Raw genomic sequence first — 14708 nt, forward strand, 5'->3', positions numbered from 1 at the left:
ATAACAATAATTTCCCCATACAATACCGACTATTATGTTGATATAGCAATTAAGACAAGGAAGTGGTAAATCACTAGTTGTTTAAGAGGTTTTAAGAAGAGAGGAAAGTATACAAATAAAGTATCTGGGGTCTCAGAGACCCCACAGGAATTAAACTGGGCATATTATAGAACAGTTGCTGCACTATACTATATGTCTTGTTGCATTGTACCTACATTGCACCTGCATTGTATTATAGATAATAAGCCTTAATCCAATTCTGTATTTTTACATTTGATTTGTGAACAATTCCTATATCTATAGATTTATCTCCATATAAAGCAAAAGGGGTTAAAAGCTTGTTAATAGGGTTAAACCATCCTTCTCAACTTCATCAGAGGTGTATCTCACTTTTCCAGCTGTCCCGCCTCTCACTTGTGAGATCTGCCCAGCATCTTTGACGTTATCATTTAGGAGCCAGGCAAAGACTCTTTGGTTTTTTCAAAATCTTTTCATCTTTATCTTCTTCCCAAATTGTTTGAGTGCCATAGTGCCTTTTAAATCCTGCCGTTTATTTGACATTCTATCTGTTGCCATTGCTCTGTCTTGCTGCAGTTATGCATTGTTTATTTTGGGTTTTTCTTCTTCTTTTTCAGAATGTTATTCTGATGGAGGATGGTCTATAAATACCTAAAATCAAATAAATAAAACTTGCCCCCTCAAGGTTCTTGTAGTATACATATACTCACGCACACCACAAATGATGCCTCTCATATAAAAAAGACACCCTGAGAATGTTTTACACTGAGGGTGTCCTTTTACTACTCTGTATGATGTGACTGCTGCCTGTCCTAACAGCAGTACATTTTTGTTTCTTTTGCAAGTCTCCCTCTCTGTCTAAGTTTTCATAAATCCATGACGGCCATAATCTGGCACTATTTCAACTATATCTGTCTGGTCAATTAGCCAAGCATCCTGGGCTGTAACCCAACCCGGGTACTGCATCTGTGCCCCCAAAACACCACCACACACAAATCAGCGGGTTCCTTCCGGCAGTTGAAAGAGCTCTTCTAAATAAGGGCATAACTCCTCTCTTTTATGCAACCACAAATCAGACACCCACTGCATTGAGGAAATGGATAATAATATAGTCATAAGAGCAATACTACTGGGGGAAAATCCTAAAAGCTGAAGCTACGGAAACAACAGGAATATAAAAGTTATGAATGGTGTGCAGGGAATGAATAGAGAATTATCTCCCCCCCACCCCCTTACAACACTAAATGTCAGGGCCACTTGATGAAAATTGATTGGTAATAAATTGATACATTTGGGGCAGACCTTTTGGGTTAGACTTTAGCTATTTTAGACGGTTTAGCTATTTTAATTTTTAATCTGCAATCATTCTTAGTTTTAGCATTTTGATGTTACGTACTAATATGTGTTTTAACTTGCCTTTTAAACTGCAATCATCCTTAATTTTAGATTTGTCAAGTTATGTACCATCATACCATCATCACATAACATATAATTTTTAACCTGTATCAATTTTATGCTGGTCTCTGACCGTAATAAAGGATTGATTGATTGCATATACACCTCTGTCACATCTACCACTGAGCTAAAACCCCATCCCCAAATGTTGACCACTGTGGGAAACAGGATTCTTGCCTAGGTACATCTTTGGACTGATCCAGCAGTTCCAAAGTAAAGACTCCGCACCATGGGAAACTTTGAGAGTTGCTCATGAAGGAAGCCTCAGCTGTTTTTTATGTTGTTGGGACATTAATGAGCACAACGGGGCCTCACCCTGAACCACAATCTGCCACCAAGTCTTTAGATTTAAAAGCTCTCCAATTGTCAAGCGTACAATCCATACCCTGACTGAAATAAAACCCCTTGTATTCTCACAAAGCCGTGCTCGGGGGCCCGTTAAGCTGCACAATTCTATTAAATCAATAAGACCCGTGCCGTGCGTGTGTTAAAGGAAAAAGCACACACCAAAGTCCTGTGACATTTTTAGAAGGAAAAAAAAGCTGTAACCAAACCCTATGTGCAATTTCCAGAGGAATTCATTTGGTGCATGGTCAGTTCTGCCATGAAGCAATAGTAGCGGATTCTGAGTGTGACTAAAAGGCAGGAAATTATCAGTAATTCAGTATAGAGGAGAACCTTATTATTCGCTGAACCACTATTTGCAGCTCCCTGTAAACTCGTTTCCAGTATCCACGGATATGAAAGAGTTAAAACCCATGGATCCATGGATCCGAGAGGGCCACAAGTGACTACAGAGGTCAGTTCCAGCTTCCATTTTGTCTAAAGGAGCCATCTTGTGGCTCATTGATGGGGGACATGCCACAGTAGGTTTTTTCACTGTTAGGGGTCTTTTCTGCCTTTCCCCCTCCACCCTGGAACCTAATCCCCCTCCCCTTTCCCCATAGCTGTAAAGTCTCGTTATTTGCAGTTCTGTTACTCACAGTAGTAGGCAAGGAATGGAACCTCCGCGAGTAATGAGGTTCCCTTGTAATCAATCACCATCTCTACCATGATAGGGACTATAGATTTTCTATTTCAGGTGTTATAATCTATTGCTCACATTTGTGTCCTTTTATTACTCCAAGGAGCTCAGGACAGAGTGCAGTGCATTATCCTGTTTGATCTGGATAATGCAGAGAGCTGGTCTTGTGGTAGCAAGCATGACTTTTAAACCTTAGCTAAGCAGGGTCTGCCCTGGTTGCATATGAATGGCTGACCCGATGTGTGAGCACTGCAAGATATTCCCCTTAGCGGATGGAGCTGCTCTGGGAAGAGCAGAAGGTTCCCAGTTCCCTCCCTGGCAGCATCTCCAAGATAGGGCTGAGAGAGACTCCTGCCTGCACCCTTGGAGAAGCCGCTGCCAGTCTGTGAAGACAATACTGAGATAGATAGACCAATAGTCTGACTCAGTATATGGCAGCTTCCTATGTTCCTATGTACCCAGGGTTTGGAAATGACTCCTAATCCTTCTCAGAAAGCAATAAATCCAGAACCAATTGTCATATGGTACAGCTCTGCTGAAACTATACCACTGCAGACTGCAAATGAAGAGTTGCATACTTGGGTTTTTCTCTCAGCATATTAAAAGAAAAAGACTCCCTGCACTGAGTAAATTAGCATATACTGGAGAAAGGTTAGAGCCTAGCCTCCCTGCAGACCACTAGTTTTCTAGTGATCAGCAGGTTATATGCTGGGAACTGGGGAAGAAGAGTTTTTAATACAAGTTATTTGCCCTTAGAGCTAAAACACACGCCTTTTCCTCTCTCAGGTCTCAGGGGACAAAAAGAAAGCATGTCACAATTTGTAAGCACTGATGTACTTTTGCGAAGCTTGCTATACTCCCAAAGAGTTAAAGGTTAGTACATTCCAAAGTAGGGGGAAATGAAGTCATTAAATTCTAAAAGAAGCAAGAAAGATCTCAGGAAATAAAAAAGGACTTATGGGTCATTAGACAGATAAAATCCATCTTAGTCTGGTGCCACATCATTCAACAGAAAGAAATACCAGAGCCTGCAACTTATTTCCAGTGAATGTGATATCTCTCAGCAAAATCTCCAGCAGTGCTCTAAAGAAGGGGCTCAGGTGGGACCACAGAGGTGGTAGGAACAGCACCAACACTGAAAACTGTTTCTGCCTGCGACCAAATGTTACATCATTATGTCCCTTATGATACCCATCAGGGCATCGGCTTTCAGCCATAAACACTTGATGGTCTGAGGCACAGATCCAGAAGATCCTCCTGAAACCTTTAAACAATGAGTTGATTTGTGGGACAGCTACTGAAATAACTTCAGATGTGTTTTCCATATAAAGGAGCACTGATAGAGAGAGACCCACGCACTTTCTGTAACACTCTAGAGGAAAAGGTTTATCACTTGTAAATTGCAGGCTGCTTAAATTTTATTTATTTATTTATTTGTCACATTTATATACCGCCCAAACTTTCATCTCTGGGCGGTTAACATAAAACAATTAAAAGACATATAAAAAGTTAAAACAATTCAACAATTTAAAATCAATCACAAAATGATTGTGGATTCCACAATCCCGGGGCAGCTGGGGAGGTCCTTTCATGAGGCAAGGGGAGGCAGTTACCTCAGGCGGTAGATTATTGGGGTGTCAGCAATGCCATTGGAGCACATCTTCGGGACCAATCTGACCCTCGCAAGCTTTGTAAGAAGTATGGAGTGAAGAAGGAAGGCTGCCGTTCCTTCCTCACACTAGGAGCACAGCTATAATTGAACAAGGGGTGACAGATGTCCTTTGGCCCATGCACGAAGGCCAAAAAACAGCCCACTCTTCACTCTCCCCTCCCATCTCCCTGTCTCACTGGTAAGCTACTGGCTCCTGATCAGACTACAGGGATGTGTGATATTATTTGCACAGGAGTGAGAGAAAGGGAATGAGAAGGACATTTTCTATTTCACCACATCTGTATAGTTCTTCTGCAGCAAAGGTGAGGAGGGAGAAGGAGAAGGAGGAGGGAGGAGGAGGAGGAAGGGGGCTCATCTTCACTTAAACCTTGCTATGCCCTCTCCCCACGCTCTTTGCAAAGCTTGCAAGAAGCATGAGGAGACAAGTAGAGGTCAACTGCTGGTGACCTTTCCTCTTCCCTGCCCAACCTGCACCACTTTCAACGCTTGCAAGGGTCCATTTGAAAGGTGGCTGGCCAGATCCAAGCCATTTCATCACACTGGTTCTTCCCTTGGACATAGATGTGACTCCATAAGCATCAACTCTCAACACCATTGACCACTAAGGATATTAGGAACAGAGGCAGAGAGTGTAGGACTGTCCCCTTGCTCTCTCTTTACTCATTCAACCTCTGCTCTAAGTCTGTCCTGATTGGTAGACTTATATCCTTAGGACACTCCCTCTTCTTTGTTTTCTCTGCTTCTTATTTCTTCTTCTGCCTTCCACCATGAGATAGGTAACATAGGGTGCTGGCTTTCTTTCTAAGCTGGTAACTTCTTCAAATAAACCTTTACTTGTTTTAGCCCTTAAGCAATTATCTCCAGATCAGTGCCAAATCTCTGCCTTGAACTCTGTTCTCATCAAACTGGGATTTCTCTGCTGAATAAGGGGTTGATTCAAATTCTCCCCTACATGTCCTGCTTGGCTAGAAGCCATTTTGAAGACTCCAAAGAAATGGTAGGAGAGGCAGAGTGAATTACACATACTCCCTTCCTCCCCGCTTTGGACAAAACCCAGAAGTGAAGGGAAAGGACATGCATATCACTTATGCTTCCTCTCTCATCACATCGTTGGTACACCTGATGTGGATTCAAAACTACTTTGCATAAACTACCTTGGATATTAATACATGGCAGGAGTGTGACAGGATGTAACGGAAGCCTTTATTTGCTCTATGGATGGACAATTACGTTTGGTAAATTTGCCCTATGACTAATTTGTCATTTGCCCTATGGATGGATATTTTACACCTGGTAAAATATCACCCAAGCATCTTCTGTGACGCTCTCTCTCTGCCAAAGGAGGTTGTGGTTGCCTCGGAGTTTTCAGCCGGGGGAGCTTTTGAGGTACAGGCAGGGCTTGTTCCATTCATCACCAGCCACCCTCCCCACTGCCAGTGTTGCTACCCCTAAGGCTCATTCAGAGTCCCAGAGCCCTCCTCCTGGACTGGCCCCTTATCACTGGCCAGTCCTCCCTTATATAGTTCCTGAAAGCTGAGGCAAGTCGTACGAGATCTCACCCTGAGATCTCATGAGAGCTGCACCCGACCCTGCGAAGCTACGCCATCTGTTGATGGTGAAGCGACATCTCCCTGCCGGAGCCAGAGTGAACACCTCCATGTGGGTGTGTTGGTGTCTACTTATTTCCCCACTCGATAGTGTCATTCCCACAAGACTCAGGCAGGGGAAGCCCCAACATGAAGCTCGACATGTTTACCAGCAGTGATCGGCTCCACCTCGGGGATTCCTTTACAGAGCAATTGTGCAGAAGGACCAGTCTTGCATCAAAAACTCTCAGAATGACTGAATGCTTCATTCTGTTCTTGATCGCATCAAGAATAGCATTTTTCTGAACCTGTTTTGACAGTCAATAAAGCAAAGGCAAAAAAGAGGCAATAATCATCATCATAATTTTTTTTTTAAGGACATCAGAGTCCAACATTAGAAGTTTTCCAGTGGGTAGAACTTATATTGATGCTGATGGGAGCTCCATGCACAGAAGACCAAAGATAAATATTCCATTTTCCCAGGGGCACGGCAGGATTTTACAGCTTATTACACTTTCTGTTTTTGCATATCATCTGTCAAAGGTTTGCTCATTTTCTCAGTCAAAATGTTTGATCATTTTCCCAGAAAGTCAGATTTTTTGGCTTGATGACTTAGTAGTGGTTTTGCTTTCTTTTTCTTTTTTTTAAAAGGGTAATCAGGCCATTAGATTGACAGTTTGCTTCCTAAGTTCAAAGCAGCTCATTTTCCCCTAAGGTTGTTAAACTTTCTGATTCAGCAGAATGTTTGTACTATGTGATAAAACAGCTACCAGGATTAGGGCTGCTGACTGATTAAAGAACCCTTTTTGTGGATTCATCATCTCCCAATTTAATTTGCATTTGCTTAACTGATTATTCAATGGAATTTGTGAATTATTATTATTACAATTATTACTGTGCAGCATCAGACTAGATAATCATAACTAAGCATCACTGAAATCAAAAGGACAGTCATGGCTACATTAAATGAATATCAAAAGAACCTGGTCATGACTAACTTAGTTTGGATGATGCCATTGTTAAGAACTTGGCAACAACCACGAAAGTTCTCAAAGCAGTTTATGTAGCAAAAAAATGAAACAAGGAAGAAAAACAGGAAAATAAATTGCCTGTCCCAAAGAGACTTGTAATCTAAATAGAGACATATGAGAGAGAGAGAGAGAGAGAGAGAGAGAGAGAGAGAGAGAGAGAGAGAGAGAGAGAGAGAGAGCAGCAAGAGCCACTGGAAAAGATGCCATGCTGAGATGAATTGGAAGAGATACTCTCCCCCTGCTAAATACAAGAGAACTTCTGATTGGCAGGAGTGACTAAAATGTCAGTACAGGTGCCTTTTCTGGGATATTGACCTGGTTCAGAAATCGCAAACCATGGTTGATTAATAATCTGATTAGGATTACCATGGTTTAGCATTATTGGAATGTATTGCGGCGAGCCTAGGGCTAATGCACTCCCCCTCCGCCCCCAGAGTCCAGTTCAGAAATTGTTAAGCTTGTCTCCCAGCCGAAATCTGGTAAAGCCCCAGGTAATGACAATATCCCTGTAGAACTGCTTAAAGCAAATTTAAATGAGTGGGTGCCTGCCCTGGCAGCACTATTTACCGTATTTTATGGACTATAAGACTCACTTTTTTCCTCGAAAAATATCCGCCAAAATTCAGGAGCGTCTTATATGTTTTAACAGTTTAATAAGTTAAAACTCTGCAAAACTGGATTAAAATTAAGGTGCGTCTTATAGTCCGTAGCGTCTTACAGTCCGTAAAATACGGTACTTGTGTTGATCTCACAGTGTGTATTCCTGGGAACTGGGGGCTGGCCATTATTATACCAATTTATTAAAAAGGCAGAAGATCTGATCTGGCAAATTACCACCTGCACTCCCAGGCAAATTAACCTCTGCACTCAATTACCAGTCTGCACTTCCCCCTCCCTGACAGGTGTAACACTTCCATTCAGTTTGTAACAAGCAGCAGTGTCTCATTTCCCCCATATACCTCCCAGAAAGCCCCTCTCGGGGCCCTTTAAGGATGATGCATAGTTCTGTCCTGCTCCCCCATCCATTGCATGCAGTCGCATTATGTTGTGTTCGAGGCACTAGCACCACACAAAGACGGTCATGCTATTGCCCCAGCCCAGCAACTGTTGCATCCCATCCTAACCACTTCCTTTCTGGTGCAACAGTTCACCAAGTCAGGCTGCAGGAAAAAAGGCAAATAAATGTCTGTGTCGTCCCCTGGCGGGACACTCCTAAGAGCTGCAAATATTGTGAACACCTCAAGTGATGTGGTACCACAAAGAGATACCATGTTTCCCCGTTCCTTTCACCCCAGGGATCATTTCATCAAACTACCTCCATATGCTACACAAGCAATCACAAAAATTGTGTTTTGTGTTTAATGTATGCACTGAAACAAGTCAGTGACAAAAACCTATGAATTTAAAATACAGCCGTATGCATAGTAATGCTGATGTGCATTATAAAGTCACACTTTTATGGCCGAAAAGCAAAATGAAAGAGTCGGGGAAGTCTATCACAAAAAGTCCCATTGAACTGGGATGATGAGAAAACCATGCGACAGTGGCTGCAATCCAAAGAACATCGAGACCAGTGGGAGTCTGCAATAGGCTGTTTTGCAGAGAGATTCAGTGGGGATCAGGCCCTCCATGAAGCCGGCCGTTTCTCAAAACTCTCTTTGAAGCCTCCACTGCTGGCAGCAATTCAACATATCCATAAAATGACTGCACACTCAAAAATGAACAAGAAGTTCAACTCCCCTCTTGATGAGTTTCTCTCTCAAGCCAAATTCCAGCTGCATTCACATCACAACAGGAGTCCCAATCCTCTCTGGCCTTATATTGGACTGAATGCCTTCTTTCTGGTCTTTAATAAGGCTTCGTTTCCCAACCACCGCAACCTTGAAGGGCTGTATAGAATCTTTGCCATCCAAACAAGCTGGCATCTGCACCAGCCAGAATCTATTATGCAAATGAAGCAGATGAACCTGTTTATTTGGTGCACCTGGTTTTGAAGATCCAGGTCTCCTCTTATATTAATGGGTTTACTCGCACCAGGGATGGACCTATAATTGAGCGGATGGGTTCAAAGAACCCAGGCCCCCCCACTCCTGAGGGTCCCCCAGCTCTACCCCTCCCTATATTCTGAAAAACAGTCATGTGTCAGCAAACATCAAGGTAGGAGGAAGTGGGGTGATCATCTGCTAGTATCGATCTGAGTGGACGGCGTGGGATGTGCTTTTTCTCCCCCCTCATGATCGTTCTGGGTACACAATGTGGGTTAGCTGCCACTGTCCCACTCAGATTGTGGCTCACACACAATCACTTCCCCCTCCTCCTACTCTGACATTTGTCTTTCGGGAGCTTGCAGCATGGAGCCTGGCTGAACACTCCTCCCCACTTGATTTTGCTCATGAGAATCAGCCCAGAATGTGGAGGAATGCAAGGACTGGAAGGAATGGAGGCCAGACACAGATTGAGCATGGGAACAACTTTTCATCCAGTGTCTGGGTGGGAGCCATCTCCGAGTGAGCTTTGGCCTTCATGGCTGAGGATGACGGGAGTTATAGCCCCACCACATCTGGGGACCCAATGATGGGGATTCCTGCATTAACACAATCTCATCACACATAATGGAAGTACCACAGCCTGCAACATGGCCCTGCTCATATACTAGCAGGGGAAATGCTAAGGGGGGAAATAACCAATATTGGCAAGCCACTTACTTTTTTCTGCGGAAACATGCGTCTTCGCTTGCCCCCTCACCAGCCTGCATGTTGAACCATCTCCTGCGCAGACTCCACAGTTGTCTTCCTTGGCGTGATTTCCAAGCTGACGATCGCAGCCAACCGCCTGTCAATAGCAACACCACAATTAAAGAGAGAGCCAATCTGCCAATGGGCTGCTCAAAATTTCAAATTTTCATTGAACTGATTGTCCCTTTGGATTGTACAAGCTTTTACCAATTCTCTTTTACAATTCACAAGCTTTTACAATTTACAATTCTCTTAAAAGTACGTCTTGCTTCTCAAAATTCAGCCAGCAACAAGACTAGAAAAGAACCGTGATTGTTTAGGCTGTGACTCTCAGACATGTTATAGTGTCCTTGCCTAAGAAATACCTGTGTTTCTCATAAATCAAATACTGTTTCTTATAATGTAGCTCACAGAATGTGTGTGTAACTGTGTTGTTTTGAACTTGCCTTCCATCAGTTGCTAACTTCAGTCACAAAGATACATTACATATGAACCCAGCCTTAGGAATAGTCTAGCCTTGGGCTTCCCAACTTTGGGTCCCCAGATGTTGTGGGACTATAACCTTTGGCCATTGTGGCTGAGATGACGTGAGTGGTAGCCCAATATTTGGGGACTGAAAGTTGAGAACCCCTGGGATATAAACGTTATTGATTATTAAATGTATGATCCATATATAAAGAACATGTGTGCTGATATAATGCCATGGGTACATGCATGTGTACCAGAAGAAATTTCAGTCCAATCTGCAAAGAAGATAAGATTGTCATTATCATTGCTGGCTGAAGAACTATACAGAGATTTGGAAAATCCCAAAAGGTTCACTGTGACTTACAAATAAAAGGCAGTACTGAGCCAAGGACATAGATGGGGAGAATATTAGCATATATTTTTCCCAATTTATTATCACCATGAAGTGGTCACATCCAGAGCATATGGATAACGGAATCAGCAGTTTTGCAAAATGGCACTTCAGTCTTGGAAAGATGAAGACTCTATGAGGTTCTCACTCCAAAAACAACCCATCATCACAAGTGGCAGAAATGTGTCTTCTAAAAGCCTCGGTTCCAGTTGAAGACATTAAACCTTAAGCAAACTGGGATGAGCTGCACTCTGCTTGACCCCTCTGGCTTTTGGCCTGACTTCTGCTACTCATTTCTGTATGCTCAGTGTTGCCCATTGGTTTTGACGTTAACTCCTGAATTTCTTGTGAACCCAAAGCCCTATTCAGACATTATGCTGCACTGGCATTGAGTTGTCTTTATCCTCATATGGGTTTTTGTGTGAATGACTGTACCTGCATTTCTTTAAAAAGGGAACTTGGGTACAGGTTTCTCAAATGCATGAAACGGACTGGAAGTGTACTGCTGGGCCTGCATTTAACACAAGATATAACTGTGCCTGTTTACGGATCTGTACCTGTGTACACTGTATACAGACTACAAATGTTGGACATAATATCGGAACCAGGCTCATCTAATGTTCTGTTGGGCCCTCCCAGTGCCGATTCAGGATTTGACCTCCCCTCCAGCGGCTGCCTGCAACCCAACGCTGACAAGGTCAGAGTTCTGCCACCAGTTTCAGTGCCAGCACAAACCGAGGTGTGAAAAACAAAAGCTAAATCGAAAGACACTCCTTAAAAAGAGGAGAAATGGGGGGGGGGGAGATACATATGCACAGCAAAGTGAGAATGCACCAAAAGGCCCATCTGGAATTTCCATGATCCCTTTAGAAGTGCAACATTTTGCTCCTCAACGCAAGGTTGGGTTTTCTGTGTAGGAGTTTTAGCAGAGCTTTTATCTATTCTACTATTGGGGCAGCAAGAGGAGAATTAATTTCAGCTTATCAGGAAGGAGCACACTTCAATAACAGAGGGGACCTTAACAAGAGAGTGAAGACTGATGTGGATTAACATTTTGCCAGGAAGAAACTTTCCCTGAGGCTTTACAGACAGGGTTTCTACCCTGAATTTCCTTCAGAAGAGAGTGCGTGCATTAACACACCAGCCAAACGTACCCCCAAGTCCCTCCAAGATCCTTGGACCCACTCCACACACAAATCAGGCTTTGTCTTGCGAATTCTAGCTTATCTTGGTGTATTTCTGGGTTTTTAAAATGCTGCTTTTAAGCTACTATTTCTGAAAACACAGGAGCAAATAGGGAGATGCACTGATGTAGAATCATTGCATGATGAGAAGGATACTCTCTTTAGAAAAGCAGATAGAGCTCTTTAGTAATCTCTCTCTCTCTCTCTTCCGCCCCACCCTAGTAATCTCCTAGTAATCTCTCTCTCTCTTCCACCCCCCTTGGCTAGAAGGAAAACACAGAGGCATGCCATGTGAACTTGCACCAAAACAAAACTAGAGAGCAGAGAGGAGGGGCTGCTTCCCTCAATGCCGCGAGTGTAATTCGAAGTGGCTTCACTCAACATTTACCCTTCAGCATGAAGCCAGGTGCGAATAACATCCCTTCAAGCATTAAATGTGGAGGGACTGGGTACAGAGAAGTTCTTCTCCCTCTCTGATAACACTAAAGAGCAGAATCATCTAATGAAATTGATTGGCATGAGACGAGAGTCAAGACGGATGGGGAAAGGAAGGCTTCACGCAACACAGTAGGGCAGCTCACGTCATCATAATTCGGGAAGAAGCAGCTTCTTTGTAACTAAATCTGTGAGCCCAAATTCAGTGAGTCCAAATTTCTTGCTCAACCTTCTCTAGACTGTAAACTAAATAACCCAGGTCCCAGATCCTAATTCTCAGGAGAGAATTAAGCTTCCCCTGCAGCATCCAACACAAGCCAGCCCAGTAAAGAGGTCTTGAACTGTGGATTGGAAGACTGACAAATTAGCCACCTTGGCCACCCTACTCTTCCTCCTTCCAAATTCCACTCGCCCTGCAAAGCAAGCAAAGGGGAACAGAGCAGGCAGAATGGAGGGGTCCTCCGTGCAAGCTTAGTCACAGAGAATTCTGCTCGATGAAGAGCTCTGTAAAACTTGAAAGTCTGCATAATTCTACCGATTACCGTTCAGCTATTCCATGGCCATTTTATTTTGTCCTCTCCCCTTTTATCTTCGGACTTGCAGACTGGTTAAATGCTCCTTTCCAACTATCACTTTCTGCATGACATGCATAGGATTTAATTAGCTGGATTGTCCTTATCCCCAGGAATCTTTGGAGGAATATTCCGTAAAATGTTTCTTCTGCGGGAATTCTCACGCTTTCTAAGGGTGTTTTTAAAGAGTCTGGAAAGCCTGCTGCCAAAAAAGATAAACATCTGCAAGGAAGGACTCAAACATCACTCTCCTCCTTTTCTGCTAAGCAAAGAAACACAGCCCTTTCCCACTAGAAAAAGCAGTGCTGCTCTTTCCTGGGCTATCAACACTACTTTCCTCCAAACTGGTTACAAACATGGCTAAAGAAAGTTGGGGGGGGGGGGGCGTGCGGTGAATGGCTGCATTTTTATTTTTTTTAGGGAGAGTGGAATTTCTTGACAATAGGAGGACTTCAAGAAAGGTGGCTGAGACCCCTGGACAGCATTGTCCCAGCAAGCATTCCTGTTGTAAGGGAAAGAGTAGCCCTAATTTGGGCATCCTTCTAGGAACACAGGAAGCTGCCTTATATTGAGCCAGACCATCGATACATCTAGCTGTCTTATATTAAGCCAGACCATCGGTCCATCTTAACTCAGTGTTATCTATACAGAATGGCAATGGCTTCTCCAAGGCTGCAGGCAGGAGTGTCTCTCAGCTAAGCCCTATCTTGGAGATGCTAGGGAAGGAACATCGAACCTTCTGCATGCAAGCCTGCAGCCTCTCTTCCCAGAGCAGCCCCCACACACTGAGGGGAATATCTTACAGTGCTTACACATGAAGTCTCCCATTCAGACCCTGCTTAGCAAAGGGGGAAATTCATGCTTGCTACCACAAGACCAGCTCTCCTCCCCAGACCAGCAATCCTCTCCTAAGCATGTGGAGGAAGATTGTGCCTTCAGGCTCTGCTTCTGACTTCCATGAATTCAAGAGTCACATTTCCACTGACCTTCTGCACGTACACCCAAATGCACATAAGCTCCTGTAGGTATAATGCAGGGAGGGAGCCAGACACTTTCAGATGTGTGCACATAGGCCCTATGCAAAGCATGATCCTTGAACACATGGATGTCAAGAGCAGGACCAGCAGGAGCTATCCCAACCAGCCCCCTCATTTAAAAGAATCCCTGAAAAAGGCTGCTGGTTAACCATCAGCAAAACTGGTAACCCCATTCCTTGGAAACTAGAAATGTTCAGGCCCAATTATTTAAGTGGGGAAAGTAGTTATACTAGTGTGATAGGCACCTATTAGACAGTGAGGTCATTTACACAATCAAAAACTGTGTTCTTACCCAGGTTTGGGAGCTGTGTGTGCTCCCAATTTTTGGTTGTGTGGAAGCATGGTAGGAGGAAAACCTGGGTAGAAGTGACGGTGTGGAAGCAAGCTAGGAGGAAAAGCTACCCAGGTTTTCCTCCGACCGTGCTTCCACACAACCGAAAATTGGGAGCACACACAGCTCCCAAACCCGGGTAGAACACCATTTTTGACTGTGTGGATGACCTTACTGTCTGCGACATCAACGAATCTCTCCCATTGTCCACATGTTTCCATTTCTTCTTGTTTCTTTCTTAGAGGGGTCTTGTAAAAATTACTAAGTGAATGTGCATGAAGCACTCAAACTATGTAGGGAAAGGCTACCACATCATCATTATTAGCATGTTCTAAAGAAGTACTGTGCATGCAAGAAATGGAGGATTTCTTTTCTTTCTTAATTTGGAAGCTGCATATCCTTCTGCAGTGTTTAAGCAGACGCCCTTTCCATGGGGAAAATACAGAGCGGCCTCACCCTGCCCTCCACAACATGGGGGTATGCCTACTGGTTCAGAGGGGCCGCTAGCTGAGGAGAGAACTTTTCATCTGGAGAACTTTTCATCTTTTCAGCCTTAAAGGGGTGATGCTCTCTCTCCAAAATCAGTCACTGAGTAGTGCTGGATCTCAGGATTTGTCTAGCTCTCATAACTGCCTCTCCTGTCTTTTTTGACCTGCTAAGGATAAACATTAGCATGTGAAAGAAACCACTAAAGACAGAACGCTTCCCACAAATACCACTGAGTACATTCTACCGCGTAATGTAATCTTACCCTTTGAGTGCTAAGAAA

The 14708-nt window shown here is 43.7% G+C and overlaps 1 protein-coding gene across 4 annotated transcripts in view; it reads right to left on the bottom strand.

The window, feature by feature from the left end:
- ADAMTSL3 (ADAMTS like 3) overlaps window positions 1-14708 on the bottom strand; it is a 229846-nt gene that overhangs the window by 87854 nt on the left and 127284 nt on the right. For all 4 annotated transcript variants that reach the window (XR_008311388.1, XM_053271888.1, XM_053271889.1 and 1 more), the window contains one exon: window positions 9492-9618. Coding sequence is in view for 3 of the 4 variants with exons in the window: in XM_053271888.1 (XP_053127863.1) it covers window positions 9492-9618 (127 nt within the window). In the remaining variant the exon portion in view is untranslated. The remainder of the gene's footprint in view (window positions 1-9491; window positions 9619-14708) is intronic.

Source organism: Hemicordylus capensis, chromosome 10 (assembly GCF_027244095.1).
Source record: "Hemicordylus capensis ecotype Gifberg chromosome 10, rHemCap1.1.pri, whole genome shotgun sequence".
Lineage (NCBI taxonomy): Eukaryota > Metazoa > Chordata > Lepidosauria > Squamata > Cordylidae > Hemicordylus > Hemicordylus capensis.